Below are 25098 nucleotides of genomic sequence, written 5' to 3' on the forward strand. Positions count from 1 at the left end.
TTACGTCAAGGGTAGATTTTAAAATTCAATACAAAATATTAAAGGAAAAAATGAACCATATATGGAATGATGGTTAAACAATACATCGATGACGTTGCTTTTTCTTGCCTCTACATTTCACCACCCGGTGAGATAGAAGGCGGTGGGGCAAATGGGGGCGGAGATCACAAATCCGAGTGGTATGTATCACATTTGATCGTGTTTTGTTTCAAATCGTTCGCTTATTTCCATCCACTCTGCCAGTGGGCTTGTCACGCGCGTCGGTTGGGAGGGGAAACCATTTTTGTTAGCTTTTCTTTGAGAACAATTTTGTCCGACCTTGGATCATAACATGCTTGCGGTTTCGGTATGCTGCGTTTGACAGTTTTTGTAGATTTCATTTGGTCGGTTGAACTGCCATGCGTGTGCCCTTTTTTTCGTTGTTGTATGAACACAATCAATATTTGATGTCTTAATATTTAAACTGGTTCATGGCATTTGAATTGTTCGTAATGATTTATCGAGCATGTTAAAGAGAGCGAGAGTGAAAGAGCAAAAGAGTGCTCGGAACGCAATCCTAGCTTTCTGACTAATTTTATAGAACATTTGTTCGTGTTTTTCTTTCTCAATTTCGATCAAATAAAGATAATCGAAAAACACTTCTCGCAATCGACAGCACACTTTTCGCGTAGCTACAAAAACAACCCCGTTAAGCAAAATTCTACCTCAATGTGTTTTTCTTCTACTTCATGCTACAAAGGATATCTCACCTCACGCGGTTCAATCGGTTGCGTTTGCTTAACGTTTCCCTGGAAAGCAGTTAACCAAACACCGGCCCGCCGAAACACGCGTATTCTCACGTTCATGGGTCGATACATTTCTGCACAACCTGGCCGGCATGTATCTGTATTTTATTCGATACGTTGTTACCGTCAATCGCCATGAAAACCGATCGCTGACGGTGCGTTGTTGTATCACACGCCGGCTCTGCACATTTGGTGGTTGCACATTTTCTGGCTGCCAGGCGAGACCGTACTTGCCCGCCGTACTGCCGCATACGCACGTGTCGCAACATTTCTCCATGGCACATTGTGTAGTCCGATAGCTCGTGCGTTGATTGGACCGGGCTGGGGAGGCTGTACCGGGTAGCGTACCGAGACGGGAACGTGCGTGAGCGTGAGATCGAAGTTTCTTTCTACTTTACGCGATTTACGCTTACCTTTTTGCGAAGAAACATCAAACGGAGAGTTTGCTGCAACCAATGTATTGGTTTTCGATATTCCTGTTGCGTGTACGATTTGCCTATCTTTGAAGATTGCAGAGCTTCCCAGTACGCTGGAAAATTCCCAGTACTTTGGCACCAGAGCACCTACGATGGTTTCGGTGATCGGAAAACATTCTCACAATAATTCTGAATTTCGAAGGCTCAATCAATACACACCCTCGCTGAGAACTCGAGTCAGTATTGTCGGTATACGCATATCAAAGAACGGCAGTGAAGCAGATAGGCTCGGTTTGATTCGCAACACCAACTATATTGTAGCGTTGCGTATGCACGTGATGTAATGCGCCAGCTTTACGCAATTGGCTATCTCCGTGAAGATTGCACACAAAAGATGATGATGATGATCGGGCGGATATCCATGATTTGCCCGAAAGCCTCCAACACGTCTAGGCTCTGGGGAGGTTTTTTTGTGCGTTTTTTCGCGGATAACATTCGCCCGACCGTTTAATGGGACTAACTTTCGGGCTCCTCGGCGCTCTCTCGCTTCATAAATGGGAAGGACGATGATTGACTGTTGATGGTGCGGATATTTTGCGGCATCAGCGGTGGAAATGGTTTTCGGCTGCTGGGTGGTTTTTGTGTTGTGTGTGTGTCTGGCCTTCCTGTAAGGCACATTTCCCCCTCGCGCCAACACGATACGCGGTGGTTCGATTTTACCGGGAACGGATAGTGAAACCGGACTGGTTGGAAGACGTTCGGTGGGTTTGAGAAAAGTTTGTCCGTAATTGAATGCGGTCGCAGAGGAAAATATCGGTGCGCGGTTTTTGATTAAGACGCTACCGAACGACGATGAATGATCCCCTCCCACCTTAAGGTAGAACGAGATTAAAGTTTGAGGAACGGCGGAAAGGGTGAAAGTAGTCAACACCGGCTCTTTAGAAGTTTTGCGGAACACGTTAAGCTTTGTTCTTTCAGCACAAACCGAATTTCAATTTGCGAGTAATTATAAAAGGACGGCTGTGTCGGAAACATAATTTTCACCACGCTTGGCAAGGCTCAGGCTTGATGGGAGAGAACCTGTGGTGAGCCGCGAAGGTTTTGTAGAAATACTCGGTTGCAAAACCTGTGCATCACGCTGACGATGGGGAGCTTTCGAAAAGCTCACTACGGGAAACTGTGTAAACGAGTCTCTCAGGGAAGGGGATAGAAAGCCAACACAAACCCTTCTATCGTACAGCACAGCGACAGTCAAAGTGTCATGCTTTCTCCGTTTTCCCTTTAAATATTAATGTCAAGGAACGACTCTCCCCCCCCCCCCCCCTTTCTTATCGCGCGCAAACAAACATGTTGCTGGGTTGGGTTGTTGCTGTTCCAAAATACCGAAATCGAAGCACATACGGCAGCGAAAGCAAAATTCAGAAAACGAATATACAAGTAAAAGAAGAAATCTAACGCCAACACCATTGGGGACAATTTGTAAAGTGATGTTCGTTGGTGTTCCACGTATCCATGCATGCAAGTGTGTGTGACAGTGTTGTTTGTGCCGCTCTGTAGATGCCGTCTATAAATAAACAGTACAGGCCAGGTTCGACCACTAAGCTTCAGCGCGCTTTCCTTCCACAGGCCTGCTGAAAGCGACCAACAAACATTGAAACAAAATTAGAACTAAAAAAAATCAGTTATCTAACTTAACCCCTTCCCTCGTTTGCATCAATTTTTGAAGATCAATTATTAATAAGCTCTACCGGCTGCTTAACATTTCCTTTTCACAAAAGTCAGGAGCGGAGCGGGAGGAGTAAAGGGACTCTAAAAGTTTCCACCCCGTCTGCAGTGAGTTTCACAAATCTTGAGAGCACTTTTTCCACCATCCGCCAGCCCATTCTTCAAACCGACCTTGTGCGCTTAAAGGTGAGCGGGGGTTTGTGTGTTGGGGACCCTACTCTCCACGCCCGACCGAGGATGAAAGCTGATTGAAATTTAATTAATGGCTATTTATCGCCCCATAGCGCAATATTTCGTCAATCAGCGATCCTACCGTCGTAGCATGGGCTGCGTTAAGGTGAAAAAAAGGAGAGAAAAAGAATTGGTAAGGAAAAAACAAGCCTGTGTGCCTTCATAAGTCATCCCCAGGTTGCCACGGGGAGCTTCTTGCCGGTGGTGACAATGCCAGAGGGCAACGCTACGTGTGGGTTCGAGCGCGACTCGAACCATTCAGCAAAGTGGTAATGAATGAACGGTTGTTATGATTTTCTGCACTACCCGGCAACTTCCCCAACGAACTACACAGGAGGCTGATTCCACAAACCAGCGGTGTCGAATGGCGAGAGGGGGAGAGGCTCGATTGCGATTCGGTGAAGACTGCGCAAGCTTTGAACCGTTGCCGAAACCGTTGCGATTGGGAGGTTGGCTGTTATTCGAGCACGAATCGTGACCGACTGCTCGAATTTGCGTTTGGCGCGCGTGCACAACATTTTCCACTGACGGTCGGCAGTCCAACTGTATCCGTGCTGTCGAACGGTGGCGCAAACGGTCTGGTCGGTTCGTTAGATCCAGCCTTACGCTCCACCATTCTTCCCCGTACCGGTGCTTTGCGACCGAATTAGTGCAAGTGACGGCAAGGTCGGCAAAGGTATAGACCACAAATAAGAATAGTGTAAGGTGAAAGAGCAAAAAAAAAAAGTGTGGTTTGGTTTTGCTGTGTTTGCCCTTTTTGCCAGTTTTGGCATCGTGAACGTTCCCAGGATGTAGCAGCGAGGCTAATAATATCAGTGCAAACGAGTCGCGGTCGGGGAAGTTTTAATGGCCATCAAAGTGTGATGTGGTGCGTGTGGGATGTGGTGCATCGGCAGCCTGCCGTACAGGGCTAATCCGCATCCGGTGAACGCTGCCAATGTAATGAACGACATTGTTAGCCAGGTTAATGTGACCACTCAGTTGTGGTGACGGGCAACGGAACGCCCCAGCACCACTACGTAGTTCGTGACATCATAATCGCACTGTTTGATGCTTTGGAGGCATGAAGCAGAGGGTTTTGATATAAAGCGGATAACGGGAAACGGCTAAATGTTGGCGGATTAGGAGTGGTGAATACGCGCCTCTAGTTGCCAGGTTATAGACCAGATGTTGCATAAAATAATTACTTTTACTGAAACCAGACGCTAAGCTCGCTAAGGAGAATGAATGGCAACAATGGAATAATGCTCAAGTGCGAGTGTGTTTTGCACGTTTGTTTTAAAATTTGTATGCAGCCGCAACGAATTGCACAACGATTTCGTGTTCATGTGGTAAGATAAGATCGGCGAATGCGGCTTCGTTAATATATCGAGCCTTGATATGTTTTCAATTTAACTGTGGATCAACATTTTTATTTTTTTTTGAATACTAAGCGAAATGGATATTAAATGATTTGCATTACTAAGAGTCTTCATTTTTTAAGTATTTCACGATCATAAATGTTTGTTGCAAGACACCCAATAATTGAATTTATTCTGTTCCTTGCGTGTTCAACGATATTTTAGGTCTCATACAATTAATAAAATATAGTTATTTATGTGTGCTATCACTTCTCATAGCACACAAAGCGCTATGAGCTGTCACTAAATGGATCATTTGTTAAATACATCCAACGAAAAGCTCTCAACGCTGTAACCGTACTCAACATGTACTCAACGCTGAAATAGTAAATTCGAAAAATCCGAAAATCCATTAATTCTCACGTAGTCAATAAGTAATGATGCTCAGCTGTTAACATCGTTGCAAGAACATTTGCGGTCGCATCTATACTGACAATAATTACAACTTTAATGGGTTATTATATCTGTCCATATAGCAGAACTAACATTAGTACATCACAAAACAAACATTTTTGACATCGTGATAATTTAAAGGCCTAGATTAAATTGCTTATAATGTGGTTTTATGTAGCAGCAATAAATGAATAACACATTCAAGGGTTCATTCAGAGTAAAATGATGTATAATATTCAAGGATCTTAGATCGAATTTAAATGCTGCTATTTAAGGACTTCTTAAATAGTAACGCTTCGACTCGTTAAAAATTTTACCATATTTGCGCTTACTTTCATTTCCATCGCTGCTATGAAATTGAAATAAGTTCAACGACTTCAATAAAGCCCCTTTATTAACTTTTTCAAGCCATAGCAAAAACCAAAATGTCCTTCGTACAGCTTCCAGAGATGGAAAAAGTGAAGTGAACAAAATTGAGTTACATTTGCTAGCAGCGAAAAATGGCAGCACGCTGGAAATTATTTCATTACCGTTTGATGTTTTACCGATTGATGCGCTGGCGGATGGCGAATGGTATTGGAATCTTACTTACTTCTTTTAACTTCAGATTAAATTGTGTTCAACGGTTTAAAATTTCAAATAACCTGCGATACAAAGAACAATAAGGGCTTTTTCTTCACTAGTTTTGATGATAAACAGCACTGTTGGAAACGGGTCTGTGTGTCTTTCAATTTTTTCCTTAAATCTGGAAAATATTTGCTAGAAAATTACCATCTGTACAAAAACTGAAGTAAGTAAGTTGAGATGGCATGTTGAGTGTAAGAAAGCAGCTACTGGGTGGCATAATGGCAATCGAGTTAATGGCCTCGGTTTCAAATTAAATCCTATCCTTTTCCAAGAAATATGGTACGAAAATCATTAAGACTGTCGATGAAATTATTGCTATTTGCTAGAAAATCCCACAGCTGCAATGTAAAGACTTGATTGTTTTCTTCAATAATCAAGAAAAATGTTAGATTTAGCGTCGTTTCACTTGAGGCTGTTTTGTAAATGGCTGAGCAATATGAAAATCCGGGAAACTCGTAAGCAATTTTTTTTAAACTTTAAGTGACATTTATAGCCATGAAAAATATGTTTGTTATGAAATAAAATTAAAAACAAAACTAATGAATTTACGAACTACCATACAAAATGAAGTGATATTTGTTTTTTTTTTAAATTAAATTACTACTTAAAATTCATTTTCTGACACCTACAACTAACTGAAGCTGCCACTTCTAAGATTCTAACTAAAGTGATATGTTTTATCGAGTTGAATATATGCAGCTTGCTATTTTGTTACAAACAGAGTACAAAGTAGACAGGAAGTGTACTTTGAATAAAAACTTACGTCATCGGCCCGAAATAAAACCCTCAGTCCCGGACGGAAGTAGGACGTGATTTAAGAGCTCAGCCATGAGCTCACGGGCAAGATTCAATAAATTGACCTTCACCTGGAACAAACTGAACCGACCAAAGTGTCGGCATTTGAGACCTTGCCAGTGTCCGAGCGCATAGCGTTCGCTGCATACTCTATTCACCAGGAAATATACCTCCCGCTGCTATAGGGTGGGCGGAATGGCCGGAGGTTTGATGAATTGAAACTCTGGGTATCGTAAATAGTGTGCATTTGTTTTCGTGTATCCCTCCCCGTTGAGTAGATCCGATTATGGTTGTGGTCGGAATTATTTTTGAGGTAAACTACAGCAGTTGTGTATACTTACGGGTACCATCCAGTAGCACCATGTCATTAGAGTAAGCGATACAATCTTTTTGCGTGAAATGAAACTACAAAATCCCCTTTTTCCGTGCCATCAGTCTATTTTTACCCTAATTACAATAGGGATGAATATTGGCCACTGCTTAACAATGTCTAACTTATAGTTTGATCCTCTTTGTAACTTTTTTGATCGTTTTGAACGTTTTTGTAAGCTTATCCCGTTGAAATGGTTTGGGGAAAATATTTCCATCCGAATGCTCCCAAGTTCGATAGAATCTGTTTCTGTTCAGTCCACATTATTATACCACATTGAGGTTTGCTGTTGACTGTCCAGAACTAATCTCATACCATGAGTTGGTTTTTATTCTCCCAGCTCGTGTTTTTATGGCAGTTGGCGGTCCTTAACGCTCGACCATTTCACTCGACCTTACATTTGATTGCCATCTATTGAACGAAATTGGCCAACGGGAACAATTTCTTCATTATGTGGGAAGCGATGCTGATGTGTGCTCTTGCAAAACCATCGCAAAACCGGAACCCTTTCCAGGGCGATCCGATGGGTTAGGGTGAATATTTTCCACTCAATTCACTTCAAAGGTGCTCGTGTCCGGTTGAGGTCAACCATGCAGTAGGAGCGAAATTGAAATCGCCAACGATGGCATCATCGATTGTGCCACACTGTAGTAGCATTAGGAAGTGTACGCGAGTGTAGGTTTCACAACATGGTCTAAAGAAACTTTAAAAAACTTTTAATGATAATAATCAAGGACATTGGACAATTGTTAACAAATAATAGCGAGGGCCGTCATTGCACTGTTGATCATTGTTACAATTGAATGCAAACTTCCTTAAGTCTTCCCTTCTGGAAACGTGCATACTTCCCCGCGGTAAAAGTTTCATCATAACGGTTGCAAAGATAAACTTGTTGTGTTTAAGTTTCCACATTCCACGCACTCATTTTGCAGAACAACGCAAAACGGTGCGGTTGTTAATTATTGTACTGACTTTTGACAGGAAATGAAGTCCCACGAGTTTAGACTAGCGATCCACTTCCGGGTGCCGTATGGCGCTATGATAATGATAATGACAACGAGAGATGGACCTGGTTTTGTCTGGACCTGGAAGCGATGAGAGTTTAAAGTTGGAAATATGAACCATATACAGTCAAAGAGAATTATAATCGTTATTTGTTTAGAAACAACGGGCTTGTAGGCCGTATTGCTATCGTAATCATTGGTTTAAAGATTTCACTCAACAAGTACCGAAAAAGCATTATGTTGTTGTGCTTTAATATTGACAATCTTCCATAAAACACAAAAATATTTCACAAAACCTTCATAAATTGCGGATAGTTTATAATTGTTTTAATTCTTTTTAAAACAGCAACGATATCTTAATGAAAATATATGATCTTTTTTTCGTACTTGCAGGTTTGCAAAAAAAATGTAAGCAGTATTACAAAAATGTCAATGTCGCTGATTTGTTCTGTTTTCCCCCTTTTTCATTGAAAATACAAGGCCATGTTTTATTTATAACGTTTCTTCAAGCTAAGGTTAACGAAAATTGGTTTGAAATGAACTACCAAAAGGTATATTTTGTATGCAGCCTATTCAAGACCGTCCTGTATTGAGCATTACTTGGTAGGAATGCCCCAAGTGTGAGTGTGATGATTTTTTTTTTCAAGATTAGTTTTAATTAAATCCAACCATGAGCAAAACATCCAGACCTCTGATACGTTTAACGTGTGATGAATGTGAAATTATTTTTCATCATCATAATTAGCATTTTAATTTACGGCGTACCATGCGCCTCCATCCGTCTCTTTGAAGTTTACGTTTTTTCGAAATATAATAAGAATTAAATAATACGATCCACTTAAGTATTTTATTTTTGCATTTCTAACAACCTCGTCAACTGATGTTCTGCTATTCAACTCCGCAAGAAGTGTGCTTCCTTGATAAGGAAATAAAATAAAAAGTAATCATTCTGTCACGGTTCAATGAGCGCTTTTTAAGACAGACAACCTTCTTCCGGGCGCAATCGGGCATAAGTTATAAATAAAGGGCAAATCGTCAGCCTTTCAAAGACTTCAATATGCAAGCACAGATGAGCGTTCATCCACAAAATGCGGAGCAAAAGTGGATAGTAGCTTCAAATATATTATCACATTCTTTCGGAAGCAGAATACGATACGAACAAAACCCTTTCGCGTGGCCGTAGACCTTTGCTCGGGTCCCTACCGAGGTAAAGTGATGGAATTATTTTTGGGTTAAAAAGGTTGCTTAAAGGATGTCAAAGCAAAATCGACTCACTGATCATCAAGACGCACACATCTGTTTTTTTTCTGGTTCGCTGGCAATGCTGTCGCAAAACGGCAAAAAGCTGCTAGACGGTCCATCCTTCACACGGGACAACAATAATGGGTTAAGTGATTTTTTGTCCCTTCTCGATTGGGTTAGTAGCTTGCGTAGAGCAGTACACTTACCGCTGCTTGGGTGGCCTTTTCGAATTCACTTCACGTCATCTGTCAACTTGAAATCAGCCAAACAATGCAAAAAAAGAAGACAAAGTCATAAGCGACGTCGCATGATTTGGTCATAAAACATCTTCACGGAAGGACGAAATTAATTATCATGATTTCCCCTAGGCATGATTAGATCATTAGCTTGATTTTTGTAAGGACTGCTAGGTGTCAAAACGATGCTGAACAACTTTCTTGTCAACGTGCTAGTCAATTTGTGTCGCGGCTCTGGTTTTGGGATTCTATAGCTTCGGTTTGATTGATGAAAGTAAACTGGTACGCCAACCTTTTTGCCTGTTATGCAGGGTGAGAACTTTTTCCAATACCGTGAGGAAGTGTTTTCTATGGTCCGATCTTCCAACTAGAACAGAACATTCATTCATGGGGAACTACCCATTAGAGGGACAAATCTCGCCCCAAATAAAGGTGATGTAATTTAATCGAGTAGTACATTTGCGTCAGCTATCCGGCTAATTATCACGGATAATTTCTTTGGCGGGCACCAACTAGACGCCTCTTCCATGGTGCTAGGGGTAGCACATTGCTGTTCTTTGTAAAAACCAAGGTCCCATTTCAACGCTCTCACATTACCAACATCCAATGATAATAAAATGGTTAAGGTACGGTACGAAATATCGCTAATCGATTCAGACGCCACCGGGTTCATGTCGCCGGCGCATGTTCGGGCAGTTCGGTAAAATTTTCCTCCATTCCTAGTAAACTTCTCGCACTCAATAGTTCGGTTCCGGTAGGGGTCATGATAAGTTTGGCCGCCAGGAAGGTTCGATAGGGCAGTGGTGTTAATTGATGAGGCAGCCTTCCCAGAAGTGCTGCCGGGGATGGCGGAAACACAAGCATATTTGTTGCCACGTTGTGAGCAGGATCGTTCGTAGCGAGGTGTGTCCTGCATGGGTGGAGCGTGAAGATTGGTCGTATTTTTACCTGAGAGCGGGCGTACCGGTAAGCCCGTTATAGCGAGGTGGGCTTTTCTAGGTTTGTCAAACACTACTGGCGCTGATGTCACTACTAGTCACGATGAGTGTTTTTACGGATAAAAGCTTACATACCAACACTCCTTTATTAAAAAAAATCTATGGAGAGGGAGTTTCTATGTTTGTCCTTCTTACATTATGGAGGTTATCATTTCGATTGAACAATGAAAAACTAGTATATTAGCCACCGGTGCCTTGACAACGTAACCACGGGAACAAAATTCGAAATAATAATTAACCGTGTGCAACATTTGGAGATGGCAGCTCACGACACCATAACCAACATGACGTTTCTTGTCAAATCGAATTTGAGGCAGACGTGATACGTACAATCAGCTATAAGCATGGTTACAAGGAAGATTGGCATATGGGTAAACATAGTAAAAAGTTGAATATAATTCCTCTAGCTATGATTCATTGCAGCGGTATACTAATAACTATATCCGCTTCACATCGATAAGGTGTTAGGTTGAATGAAGTAATCGAAATAAACGTGTTGATAACGGTAGCTTAATGTAGTAATGTGTGGATACTGCGTGGAGTCGTGGATTCACTCCGACTCTGGCTTTGAAAATCTGAATCCGACTGTGGATTAAATTTGGATTTGACTCCGTAATTCCGGTTGAGTCCGGTGAGTCCGGACTATCCTGACTATCTTGCTATTTTTAATCAATATGTTACTGAAAGCCAAGCCCACTAGTGATACAGGTAGGTCTTTACCGACAACGGCTGTTGTGCCAAAGAAGATGGACTTTATGGATATTTCATGAGCTGTCGTTAAGAAGTACCCACCACATTTACAGATCGCTTAACACAAAGAATTAGGAATTTTTTATTCTCACAGCGCGCTAAATTTGATAAAATTTGCAGTACATTAAAGACTCTGAAAATAACACATTTCGTATCAAACTGAACGTATGACGTCAATACTATGAAATGTTGATGTCCTGCTTGGTTTTAGACCAGTTCCGGTATCTATGCAACACCGTATAAAGAGCCTAAATTCCTCCTTTTTCAGATCGTCCTAAGAACTTCTTAATTTTAATCGAAAATTTCTTCTATGGTTTGGTGTTTGCTTACCATATCACGAATAATGTTAATTTTTAATTATCTGCATGCTTCCATACTCATGTTCATGTCTATTCCATTACATTAAAACCTCAAAAATAGTTTCAATGATGGAATCATGTGCTGTTTATTGCTCGAATTGCGTCACCTCACAGCATACAAATATAATGAAAGTACATATTCAAACAACAAACGACCCGACCAACGACAATTTGCAATCTGCTTCCACGGTGTCACATGCCAACAATAGGTTTGAAGATTCACTGCACAACAGCTTCAGCTCGATAGAAGACGGTGCGACTCTTATCGTCATTAACAGTCGTCTGACAATTGCTCTGATTGTTGCCATGCAAAAATGTCCACCAAACGACAGTCTTTTGTCCCATCGGAACAAATCCACCAGGAGTTGGGTACTTAGTGTACCCGTACAATCTGCACTGCCTACAGCTGAATGTAAATTTTGTCTGTCTGCCGTTCACCGTCGTAAGCTTGCTTATGCTAAGCATAACACACTCTAGAGAATACGCCTTCTTTAGTAGAGGATGTTGTGTATCTCTTGCTAGAACAAGTGTACCACCGCAAACATAAAGGCGAACGAACTTACTCTCCTACCATCGTGACGTCTCGTGGGGAAAGAAGAACCTGTAAGAGCATCAAACTTGTGCGTAACACGTGGAAGAAATGAAACTGTCCACATTTTGAGCCATTAATGGCATGCCGTGGGAAGATTGTCTGCTACGAAGGTGCGATAAAAACGGTCCGCTGCGTGTTAAGAATTAAGGGTGGCATTTTGTCTTCACCTTCACTGAAGCGTGGTTGTTGCTTTTTGGGGCGAGCGAAGAGTTTTGGACGGCATTTGATCGGTGGCTACGATGGGCTAGCGTCTTGTCGAGATGATTAATCTGCCTGTGCGGACGGACGGGCTATTAATAAGCGTCGTATGATGTACGCTCAACCACGGTCGGCTAACATAATTGCTCATCCGTCCTGACCCGTTCCGGAAATGGTGTAAGGAGATTCCGCACAGCCTATGGGGGGGGGGGGGGGGGGGGGGGGGGGGGGGGGGGGTATCATATCGGACACCAAATCTAGATGGGTTCAACCTATTCCCAGTAAGCTGTACCAGCTGTGCTAATATAAAGCATGCATTTATTATCTACCTTTTTTTAAACTTTTTATATGCGACGACCATTTTCGGTCAAAGCCTTCCTGTACCACTAATAGGCTTGGCTATCAGTAACTTATTAAATGCCCATAGCAGGATAATCATCCCAGTGTATGGGGGCCGATGTTATTGAGTGCTACGAGTTGACGATTGTATCACGAGATTGACTAATTATTTGAATTTCACTTACTATTTAAAACAAATAGTTTTTTTCACACAAATCGTTTACAAGATCACAGCACTCAAACGGTTGTCGAATGGAACAGAATGCTTCAAATCGAATGGCCAAATATTGGAATCATGCCGAGTGCCAAGATCATGTGGACATCGTGGCATAAAAAATAAATACATTTTATTTTTCGTTGTTCATACTCGCATATCATAATACATCTTTTCCAACCCGTTCTGCCATATGAGTATTAATTTAAATTTTATAATAGTTATTTGTCTAGTTTAGACTAGCTAAATTATAACAAAAAGTAGAATAGATGTTACAAATTGCACCATAATACCAAATGCAACACCCTTTTTGGTTTCACTTATCACGATTTTTATATACGATACCCGACGAAGTGCGATGAATATTCCTGTGAGCATGGGAGAGTGCACAGGCAACACATACTGTATGCGAGAAAGAGTGAACAGTTATCTTGCATGCAGCAAGCAACAGCCGGACAAAGCCGGTTTTTTCAAAGAACGGAACGCACGAACGATAGCACCTTGCTAACAATATTGAAGCGGCAAAGACCGGAACGGAACGGAGTGAACAGAAAGAACGAATTGAACGGAATGAACGGAATGAACGGAATGAACGGAATGAACGGAAAGAACGAAATGAACGGAACGGAACGGAATGAACGGAATGAACGGAACGGAATGAACGGAAAGAACGGAATGAACGGAACGGAACGGAACGAACGGAAAGAACGGAAAGAACGGAATGAACGGAACGGAACGATTTTGTATGAAGGATCGGAACGGAACGGCCTACATAAAGAACGGAACTTTTTTACTAGGTTCGGACCGGAACGGCCAACACTAGTTTGGATTGGGTTGAAAGTCTGCCAGTAAACTAAATGAAAAGCAGCTGTGCACTCTGAGACCAAAAGTCTGTCAAAAACGCTACATAGATGATTATTGTTTTTTTTAATCGTACACTATAAAATTATCAAACCATATTCTGATACCGTTTTAATTGGTATTTATCAGGGGAGTGCGCTTTAAAGCGTGAACTGATCGTGTCTAGACACGCAACCAATACAAACGATATCATGAAAAGCATTTCAGAAAAAAAAACATATTTAACTTAACAAATAAGCAGATATTATGTATTAATTTCGTATGTGATGTTATTAAAGGTAAAGCCACTTCCTCCGAATGTACTGAATCCTTCATTTTTAAGCTTTAAGTAATTATTACTTGACGCAGAGCATGCCTATGAAGCTTAAGGCCTTAAGCCCAATGAGTTTTTCTATATTTTTTACCTAAATAGTTTTTTATCTAAAGTTTTGTAAAAGGTGCAAGACACATAGACTTCATGCGTCCATTTTTGCGAAAAAAGATGAAAACAATAATTTATTTTGAGATCCGGCTCGACCACAAGTATAAATTGAAACTACACTTGCAAGTACGGACAGTGTACCTCGGCCTTTACATTTGGCGATGACATACGCTTCGGATAAATTTTCCTTTATATAGACCTTAAGCTAATTAACTACAATTACTCCTTGAATGTCTATATATAACGGTTAATTTTATGAGAAATACCTGGCATCTGTTGTACATTGAAAATAGAGGAGTTTTTTTTCTAAGATAATCAATACCTTCACTCTAGTTAGCGTAACGAAGCATCTTCTTGTGGTGTGAATATGTTTATTTACATCTCTCAGAAACCGTCAAAACAACAAGAAGATTTGCGATTGTTGCGTTGTTGATACGAAAATTCGATACAAACAGCACTCTGTTCAGTCTTTGATCAACAGTTCGTACGTCTATTTTTGTATAAAATGCAGAGTTTTTTTAGTTGTTACACAATCACCGTCGATCATCTAGTATTTCCAATGGAACGACGCATTTGCCCTAAGGAGTTTTGGTGTGGTGGCTTGTGTAACAGGAGTTTTTTACTCTCGGTTTAGATTTAGTCTAAATACAACCAAAATAGCCTGCCCACTATGGACTAAAAAGAGCGAGACAATTTGTAGCGTTGAATAGCGCTACAAGTTTTTTATGTGGAAGATTCACGATGTTTTGCCATCTTTGTGTTGAAATCTTTACATCCAATATTACTTTCATAAAATTTTATTTGAAGTTCACCATGTACCACCTATTGCAACTAATATTATTTTAAAATTATTTCTCAATAAACACTCTCTCAAGTCACACTTTTTTATGTTCTTTTCACTTCGCCGAATGACAGACTGACGGTCACACGCTGATTGACCGCGAGTGACTCCGGATGCAATCAGCCGGCGAAAATGCGGATGTCCTTTGCAGTACGTTGAAAGCCTACCGACCCTCTTCAAGCTACACTATAAACCAGCAACTATTCAACTATCACCGTGCATTCGATGGCGGCGAATAATTTCCGGAGCATCAATTCCATCGCCGCGTTCCACTCCGTAGTACCCAAAAGGGAGTACACATAATGCTTCTCGTCGCGCCACAGGATACAATGGCCGTACCACGCAAACGCCGCATAACAGTTCACATCACACTACAGTGGCTGACCAGCTGCTGAAATATAACATTCCGGTGCGTTCATTCGCCAATATTGAACCCTTTTCCCAGCGGGGTGACATTTTCTGTGTCCGTGTGTGCATGGCATGGTGTTTCGATTATGAACGATAGTTTTATGGTGAAGAGTTGTCTTTTTTTGTTCGTGAAACGAAACATACAGAAAAAATATTGCAATCATTGGTATACAGTGTCCCCAGTGGCTTCCAGCAGTAAAGCAATGAAATAGAATGAAATTCCGACTGATAAACAATCAAGTACGTGCTGACGGGTGAATATGTGAAGTGAAGTGCTGACCGTGGTTTAATAAAACGGGCAATACGGGTACATCGGTGCAGATGCCAACGACAACGAAACAGTGAGATCTAGAGATCCCAAGCAAACAGTGATAGAAATCAAAATTATGGTCTCCATCAACGGTTCCACCATCACCACCAGTGCGTCGATCATCATCAACTATACGACGGCCCTTTCCACCACCTACCAGGAGCTGTACGTAAATCTGCAGCTGAGCGAGTCCGGCCTAGGCACAGTATTTGATGACCGGCACCGAACGAATGGTACGATCAGTTGCAGCCGGTCCTGCCTGTCCTGGAAGAAGCTCGTCCTGGTAGCGCTCTTCTGTCTGCTGATAGTGATCACTGTCGTCGGCAATACGCTAGTGATCCTGTCCGTGCTGACAACGCGCCGGCTTCGCACCGTCACCAACTGCTTCGTAATGAGCCTGGCCGTAGCGGACTGGCTAGTCGGAATTTTCGTCATGCCTCCCGCCGTCATCGTGTTCGTTGTTGGTATGTGCTCTGAAAGAGTTTTTATCCTCTTTTTTTATTTCTTATTTGATTGTTGTTGATTGCTTCAATTCCTTGCCCAGTAGCGTTACCCGTTTGCTAATATTCCAACCCAGTTCCGGTTGATGGCCAATTGTGTATGGAATTAATCTCACAACCTTTCCCCTCTGGGGGCGGATGCTTCAGGGCATACAACTTGTTGCCCAAAAAGTGCTACCAGAGGGTGGTGGACATGTAGTCTCACGCGGAAGATGTTTGCGTGTAAACCGTTTTCATACGCATCGTGTGAGCCTGAAGGATTACGGCTGCGACTGTACGGATACGACTGCGGAGGAGAGCAGTGGGTGCATCCGGGGCTAGCTGTCTGGTATGATATTGATAGGCGTCGGCTTACACGGTACCCGCCTGTCTGTAATCTCGAGTACGGAGTTTTCGCGGCGGGGATTTTTTCTATCTGTTCCGAGGAGCCTTTCATCATACGTTCGTTTGCTCTCTTTTGCAGGAGCATTTGGCCAATCTTGATGGTTCGGGAAAATTGTTCCATGTGTATGATTTCTATCCAGCTTTTTTTGTTGATTTTGGGTGTAGGATGTTACCGCCCCTTAGATAATTGTACCAACCAGAGTAGGTGCACGCGAACGCAGGAACGGAGATTGTTCTGCCTCGCTGATAGTGAAAGATGATACGAGCGAAGCGTAACCGAGGCTTATGATTGCCTGGTAGCGCTCAGGTACGCTCGGTGTAAGCTCTCATGCTAATGCTGATTGAATTTGCCAGATAGCGACAGATGGACTGAAGTAGGCAACACATGGCAGAGCATGAACAGACTGAGCTGTAAAATCGCTTGTCATTGAATCCTCATTAAAGCTTGCGCAGCGTTGGATTTGGGTTACATTTGAAGCGTAAGAAACTGAAACGGCTCTCCTAAATAAAAATAGCCCACAGCATCAGACTACATATACGGGGCAAGTTGGTATAAAGTAGTGTGTGAATCACTACATCAATATCAACATTTTGAGACTTTTTTGAAATGTCTTCTGTCGCATGGTAAATGACTTCGGTCGTGACTTAATGCTTAAAAAGCATTATACTTCGTCGAAACAGCTGTTGTACTATAGTATAAAACAAACAAAACAGAGTTCCAGATGAGCCAATGAAGAAATCATAATAATGACTTAATTCAGAATAACTATGATAACAATTTCGAATAGTTAAGATTGAACTGATTCCTTTAATACAAAATTAGCTAATATGAGCGTTTGCAATCCTGGTATTGGTAAAAATAATAAATACATACCTACTTAAAATAAATAATTATGGGCAAGGTGTTACAAGTGCTAAATCAATGAAATTATCTATACATACATTTCTTTCGTGCTTAGGACGTAAAGTTTTGCATAGGTATTTTTGCATTACGTTTTTTTTCCACTGATTGTAAAAAAGCATCGAATTTTTCACGATTTGTATGAAAATTTACTGAAGATATAAGATTATTTTCAAATTTCATCAATTCGTTGAATTTTACGCCCTGAACAACGGTTGTTCTTAGGAGTTCAGAGAAGTATGCTTGTACCATGTGAAGTGTGAGAGGATAGCCGAGAAACATAAATTCACATGGTCTCATGTGTTTTTCGCTAAGAAGAACATATATGTTTTAGCAAGAGGCTTTTAAATCACATGTCAATCCTACCATGATACTGAAAAGGCAGATAGAATTTGTTTCTCATAAATACTTATATGGCACAAGACTTGCTTCCAATAACGTCCAAGAGAAAAGGACTACGATTAAAATTACTATTAATGTCCTTGAATAAGCTTCACACGACAAGGCTAAAGATTGGTCGAGCCTAAAACTTAACAGCTAACAACTTTCCAGCAAACCTAATAAACAAGTCAATGAAGTTCCCCAGAGTCAATTGTTACAAGTTCGGCGCAAAGTCAAACAGGCGAGATGCAGGAACTGTTTACCCTTCTGCACTGGGATATCAAAGTACAGACGCACACGACAGATAAAAATCCTGTTCGCGAAAGTGCTCGAATAGATTTTATTCCTTCCAGTTTTCCCCCGCGATTGCAACCAAGCGTAAGCGAAAGGAATGATGGTGAACTGAGCAAAGAGTGGCGAAAGTTCATTATCGTCCGACCGGTGTGCGTGGAGTAAATAAAATTAACGCACAAATTTCTGCTTCTGTGTGGGCACCCCCAAAATTGCCCTTGCGCCGTGTGCGCTATGTACGATTCGCGTAACCGAATCGCCGAAGTTTTGCGTACGAAAGTGAAAGTAATCCTTTGAATAAACAAACCCTAGGATGTGGCTGCCTTTCTTGTTTTTTTTTCTTCTTGTGGTTGATGTTGCCGTTGTTGTTCGGTCGCTTTTTATGTCACTTCTTGCATGTAGCGCAGCGGTCGAGCGGTGGAATTGGAATTCTTTGCACTTGATACGTACATGTGTGGGATAGCGTTGGTTACGTCCGTATCATTCATCGCCGTTCATGCTCTTTCCGTTTTCTTCCATTTCTTTCGTTCTCTTTCACAGAATCATGGCAGCTCGGATGGATCCTGTGCGACATTTGGATATCGCTCGACGTGCTGCTCTGCACGGCCTCCATACTGAGCCTTTGTGCAATCAGCGTTGATAGGTGAATTTTGGTCGAGCCGATGGCGACGGAGGCTTCAAAGAAGGCGGCAGAAAAAGATTGTTTTTTAATATGTGAATCTGGCTCTGCTGTCTTTGCCGCCCTGCGTTACATCTCATTGTGTTTGCCTTCCCTTTCCGACAGATATCTGGCTGTTACGCGACCGCTCACCTACTCGAAACGGAGACGCTCGAAGCGGTTAGCACTGTTGATGATTTTCGTCGTTTGGCTGGTAGCACTTGCAATCACCTGTCCTCCCATCCTGGGCTGGTAAGTACGTCCAAATGTAGCAGTGTGCTTTACATGGCAGCGTCAGCGTAACGCCTGGATGCTTATGGCAAACACGGTGCTTCTTGTGGGATTAGATTAGCTGCTCAACTCACGGTCAACCGTGGGCACTGTGAATCACTTGCAGCAGGAACTTAGCTGGGAAAAAACAATTCGGTGGAGCTTCAGCCGCTGTGTCGTGCTATTTTTATTCCATTCCACCCACGTACCTATTAGCAGTCTCGAGGACGGTGAGAATTCGAGCAGATGGCAGCTGAAGGATGTGTTCCGTGTCCGTTGGACTTAAAGTGTCATCGACAATTGGTGCACCATCGTGTGCGACGACCGTTCATCATAATACAGAGTGTCCCATAAGCTTACATTCGTCTTGTAAGACGAGTGATGTTTTCAAATATTGGTTTTGGAAACATCACGACAAGCATTAGCAACAGTGGCTATTAATGCCCTTAAAACCAACCATGCGTTTGGAAGCTTTTAGGGCAATGTTATGGACATTGAAGTAAACTATTTTTTTATTATAACTTAAGTTTTTTTTAATTGGATGTTATATGTTGTCCACATATTTCTGTTTTCATGCTTTGTATCAACCCTGCCATGTATTAAGGTAACATTTTTGCTTATCAACTGAGCCTTACAATTGTAAATCTTTGGAATACAATTTGACATTCAACCAAGAAATTAGTATTCACACGGGTTTACATGCGGAAAGAGTCCGTGTTTTTAATAAAATCAAATAAATCATATTATATTGGCAAAAGTCCACCACCTCACCGGCCAACAACCAAAAAACGGTAGCTGCAATTACAAAGAATGACCTTTTAGCAAAATTAGCCTGAACAAATCAAGCGAACAGATGCGACAGAAAAGAAACGGTCGGGTAGTGCCTTCCAAGAAATCCTCCCAAGCAAGTTGTTTTCCTCGGTATTGGGGGCAATAGACCCAACACACAGACACACGTCCAACCCATAGGCTTATAAAAGGATAGTGTATGTCAAGGATAGTGGACAAAGATGAAGCCACGAGCCGCAAACAATACGCCCAGGCACGGTTAGGGTTTCACCATTTTACAATGATAACAATTATAGCAGGTTTCGTCGCTTTTCCGCGAACTTGGTTTCCTACTTTGTCATGTGGTCAGACGTTTTTAGTGTGATCTGGTACATTCCACCCGCATACCGAAAGCATCCAAATGAAAGGCTTGAAAGGTTTCAAAGATTTCAAGGGGCTTTTTGCAGAGATTGTTGCGAAAATGCGTTACGAAGAACTTCTCTGTATGTGTGCCGAACGCTACTTTCATTTCTTTCATTTTGTATTAATATGCCTAGAAATTGATGGTAGTTTGTATGTTCGATTTTTGGGTAGGAGAGGTCGAGGTATGACGACTATGCTATGACGCTAACATAACTCAATTGTGGATGAATTTCATTTTTGTTTAAACCTTGTTTCTACGCACTTCTAGCGACTTTAAAGATCCTTACTGTCCTAAATCGTTATAGAATGCCCGTCCTGGTAATGGTCCGTCGTATACTAGAATTTTTTAGTTTTGGTTGGTGTCCAAACCAAGTGACCCATGTTAGAAAAAGTTCAAAAAGGTGACACGTGCTATGTATTATCGTCGTCCTTGGTCAAATCAAATGCCATGCCCTCCGTACTATGTAAGATGTCTGTTATTTGGTCTTGAAACATTAGAACACAGGAAAAAGTCATTAAAATGCATGAATTTTAATGAGTAAATTAATAAATGGGCTTATAGATACACCTGAAATTTTAAATAAGATCATCTTTTCTGCACCTACTAGGGTTCTAAGAAACAGGCCTTCTATCAAGTTTCCGTTTCGATCTCTTTCCTTTGGCGCTTAATACAAATGTGTGACAGCTACAATAGCCTTGGATCATAGGCAAATATTCATGTCCCTGTTTCTCGCCTTCTTAAGATGTAAAGTTAGGGCCTAGCGTTTTTTAATGTTCAGATCGTTTAATTTTTAAAAATAGGTAATAGTTATTTAAGCACTCTGCCCGATAACCTAACTCAGTAATAATAATAATGTTTAAAATAATACAGAGTTTTCGATGATATCATTGACATGTTCAGCGAGTTGTTGGTTCGTTCGAGCATATAATTGAACATGTTAACGCCTGCTTCCAAATAATTCAATATCTCGCTGAAAGAGTCAATTATATGCTCGAACGAATCAACAACTCGCTGAACTTGTCAATAATATCATCGAAATCGCTGTACTACATATTGTTTGTCGCTGCATCAATTTTCTCATCATGTTATTTGCATAACTCAGCTCCTTAATAAACACCTCTTTTGTTTCAAGAAGATACGCTGCTATTCTTTGATATGAACCATATTGTTCTAAAAATATCTGTATTCTTGGAAAAGAGTGTCGCCAGCCTTCTCTGTATTTAAATAGTTTCATATTTCGAGAAAACAATCGAAATCCGTTGTTTCAAAATGAATCCTTCCTCGACGAAAATTTAAGGTGGTGAAGATAAAGAGAAAACGTTACAGACATCTATTAAGGCATATTTTTTTCACATCCTTTTTTCCAAGCAATTGGTGGTTTTGCGTGTGTACAACAAATGATAGCTTTAAAATGTACAACTGTTGTTCCTATTTAAAAAAATTCTTACATTTTACACACAAATTTAAATTATTTGTTAGAATTTATCAGACATGAGTTTATCATACCATGATAAAAGATGGCCATCATGCTCAGACCAGCTCTTTTTGATCAACTTTCAAATCGCCCACTTTGGCTTTCCACAACTTATTTCCTTATTTTATTTCCTTCGTCTGCTCATGATGATTGGGCTACCGGGTGAACCAACGACCAAGCATTTCAGGGGAAATTCAATTTTCGAATGTTTATTCAAAAGTTCATAAGTCATTCCGGGTTCTTTGGTTCAACTTTTTTTTGGTTCGCTGTGTAATCTCGCGAACTGTTCAGCTGTCTGACAGATTCGCCCCGGGAGGTTGCCAGTAAGTGGAGCATGTAAGCATACGTACACTACTCACTTGTGAAATATTAAACTCAACAAAATCAATTACCTCGTATCATTTCGTTTTAGCTAAGGTTTTTTGGTGGATTATGCTCTCCGTCGCTGCCCTCGCTGTCCACCGCGCCATTACTTCGCACACTATGGTTCTATTTCTCTCTCATCAGTTGCCCTTTTTACCCTCATGAAAATGCAATATTTCTTTCCCCCACTTCACAGGTACGATCAGGATCGAAGGACACTACAAAGTTATGAGTGCCACTACAACCAGAACAAGGGCTACGTGGTGTTCTCCGCCATGGGTTCATTCTTCATCCCAATGACCGTGATGTTGTACGTCTACTCGAAGATATGTTGTGTGCTTACATCTCGACAAAACAGGATGACCAAAACGGAGGTAAGCGGTATCCGAAGGGCCCGAAGTCCGATCTATTCCAACTGCTTGTCCACTGTTGTCCTTTAACCTTGAGGCTGTGGTTCGTAGACTTAAGGATGATGTTTAGAAAACGAACACTCTCTGTCTGCCTTCGAACGACTGGTTTTTGTTCTTTTAATTTTCGGGCCAAGTTGCGCTTGTTGAACGTGCACGGGGCGACATGATGTGCTGTGGAAATTAATCTCAAGTTGTCCGTTGTTATGCTAATGAGTCGCCCATGAGGTGGCTGGGTGTTTTTGCTGTATGTGTATGTCTATGTTTAGGGTTTGTTTTTGGGACAAGGGTACTTAAAATTCCGCAATCAAAGATTTTTACGTAATGGAAATAATGGCGTCAGCGGTTCAGCAATTTAACTGCTCATTTTAGGTGTTTAGGTGGTGTTTAGTGGTGGTGGTAAATGAAACACAGCAAACATTTCTTTTAGGAAATCATCCATCAAAAAGATTGAATAGAACAACGCTTTTCTGCTACCTCGTGCAACGTCAAAACTGATAAAAGACTGCTTATAGATTAAACATACATTTCATAAATAACAGATTACGGAGAGGCATTTTTGGCAGTATGACAACTTTTTCTGGATGTAAATCTAATTTTATGTAATTGTGTGTTGAAGAATGTAAAAACTCGCATAAGATTGTCTTTGCTATCGGTTGTGTTTAATTTGCTTTTTCCTAGAATTAATTATGTTAAATTTGGTAAACCGTAGGCAGTACCGCAAGTAACGATACATTTCTTCTTTTAGATAAATTCTTCTATCCCAGAGGTATACAATCTATACAAACACATTCATGACAAACCCACAGCCTATGAAAACAGTTTTGTTTAAATTTATTTTTGATGCTTTGGTTTTGCGGTCATTGAGCTAGACCAGAATGTATTGTACCTTCACAAATCCAACAGAGCTGTTCGGATGGGGTTCCGTTAAATATTAGCATAGGGTTTTTCTTTCGTTTATTTTTCCCATCAAACCGTTCAAAACAAGGCACTGTTCGGTGGTATACCAATAGAAAAATGTAAAATAATGTTTTACTTACTTTCTGTTTACTTTTTGACCCTTTCGCCCTGAACATGCAATCCAACACGACACGGCACGATACCCTCCCCGGACGCTGGATGATAACTGGTCGATAGGCAACGGAGAAGAACTGCGATATCGAAGTGGACAACTGCACGTCGGACGCAGACACCAGCCCCCGGCAGATGGTGAGCGGTGCATACGGTGGCCGGCACGCTCTATCCACCAGCCACTATCCAAACGGCAGCAGCAGCAACAACACGTCGCACCAAACGCTGTACGAGTTTCTTAGCTCGAACCGCACCACGCCGAATGTGGCATCGCGCGGAACCCAAAGTACCACGCGCAACGGTAGCAATGCTAGCGGCATGTCCAAGTTTTCCGGCGCCACGTTTGAGCTGCGACCGATCAACACGGTGCAGTTTAGTGCGAGCCAAATTTCGTTGTCCGAATCGTGCGCCTCGAACGTGACGACCAACGCGACCAAGGTACGGCTGCACGGGAAACGCATTCCGATACGCATCTCGTCGCTAAAGCGCGAAACAAAGACGGCCCAAACGCTCAGCATGGTGGTGGGCGGGTTCATTGCCTGCTGGCTGCCGTTCTTCGTGTACTACTTGTTGATGCCTTTCATACCCGACGATTCCAAGAGTGACGATCTGATGGAGTTTCTGACCTGGCTCGGGTGGATCAACAGTGCGATCAATCCGTTCATCTACGCATTCTACAACGTTGACTTTCGGGTTGCATTCTGGCGGCTGACGCTGCGCAAGTTCTTCAAAAACAAGCACAACCTCACTTTTTACAAATCGTAGACCTGCAGCAGCATAAAAGACCGGCCTTTTGTAGAGCCGCCCGTACCGCATCAAAAGACAGTCAGTGTTTCGTTACGTTATGCATAGAATCCAAAATAAATAAATAACTAATATCAGTTACACTGAATTGTTTTTTTAATTCATTTCATTTATATATTTATTTAAATCAAAGTTTTCATACAGATGCCTAAATAACTAAATGCTTACAATGTGCATGTTTAAAATAAGGCCTATCTACATGTTTTGTATTCGTTGTAGTTGCATCCGTACTAATAAAGGGATTTCGAGGATTATATAGACATATTCAGGGTGTTGTAGTTTTGTTCAGGCGTATAATAGACTCTTTCAGCGAGATAAAGGCTGGTATTATTGAATCCGTTCGTAGCGGGAACGTACGGCGCTCACATGAAATTCTAGGGATGGCAACACATTTCTTGAGCCCGCTCCTACAACGCCGCGGTGAATAACTGTAGCAACCATCTAGTACGTTAGGAAAATGAGTGTCGGGACGTACGCCGCCGCTACGAACGGATTCAATAATACCAGCCAAAGTATTGTTCAGAAGTAGGCGTCGACTAGTTCAGCGATGCTGTTATGCTGTCATTTGTTTTGTTTACACCCTGTGCCGCAGTGTTCAATTTTTCATTCCTAATTGTCCTAAAAGCAGCAAATAATCATTCCGGAAGTTATTGAATGCATAAATTAGTTGATACTAACATTTTTCTCGAAATACATTTGAATGATTTATTTTTTTCAGCATAGGTTAAAACTTATTTAAAGTTATTGAACTGGTAACTATTAAAATTGTATAATGTTTTCGTTAATGGCAATCAAAATAATATATCTTCTTTTTGGTGTAACGGCTCATGCCGGTCTAAGCAGACTTTTGACACTTTTTAGTACTATGCTGCTAGATGGCCAATCTT

The 25098-nt window shown here is 41.4% G+C and overlaps 2 protein-coding genes across 2 annotated transcripts in view; one reads left to right on the forward strand and one right to left on the reverse strand.

Moving 5' to 3' along the window:
• Window positions 1-25098, reverse strand: part of LOC1270912 (alpha-mannosidase 2) — a 190355-nt gene that overhangs the window by 131804 nt on the left and 33453 nt on the right. The window lies entirely within an intron of this gene.
• LOC1270903 (probable G-protein coupled receptor No18) lies at window positions 2569-24294 on the forward strand. The gene is made up of 6 exons (XM_061651720.1): window positions 2569-4488; window positions 14872-15979; window positions 18513-18615; window positions 18757-18882; window positions 22126-22303; window positions 23474-24294. Exons 2-6 carry the CDS (start codon window positions 15592-15594, stop codon window positions 24170-24172), a joined length of 1494 nt encoding a protein of 497 aa, XP_061507704.1. The 5' UTR covers window positions 2569-4488; window positions 14872-15591; the 3' UTR covers window positions 24173-24294.

This window comes from Anopheles gambiae, chromosome 2 (assembly GCF_943734735.2).
Source record: "Anopheles gambiae chromosome 2, idAnoGambNW_F1_1, whole genome shotgun sequence".
In the NCBI taxonomy this organism is placed as follows: Eukaryota; Metazoa; Arthropoda; class Insecta; order Diptera; family Culicidae; genus Anopheles; species Anopheles gambiae.

What these genes read in the sequence shown, in the direction of transcription:
- LOC1270903 (XM_061651720.1), top strand. Translation starts at nt 15,592, where the DNA reads ATGGTCTCCATCAACGGTTCCACCATCACCACCAGTGCGTCGATCATC. An exon ending in TGTGCAATCAGCGTTGATAG is followed by an intron (nt 18,616 to 18,756) that starts GTGAATTTTGGT and finishes CCTTTCCGACAG; the next exon opens with ATATCTGGCTGTTACGCGAC. An exon ending in ACAGGATGACCAAAACGGAG is followed by an intron (nt 22,304 to 23,473) that starts GTAAGCGGTATC and finishes ACTGGTCGATAG; the next exon opens with GCAACGGAGAAGAACTGCGA.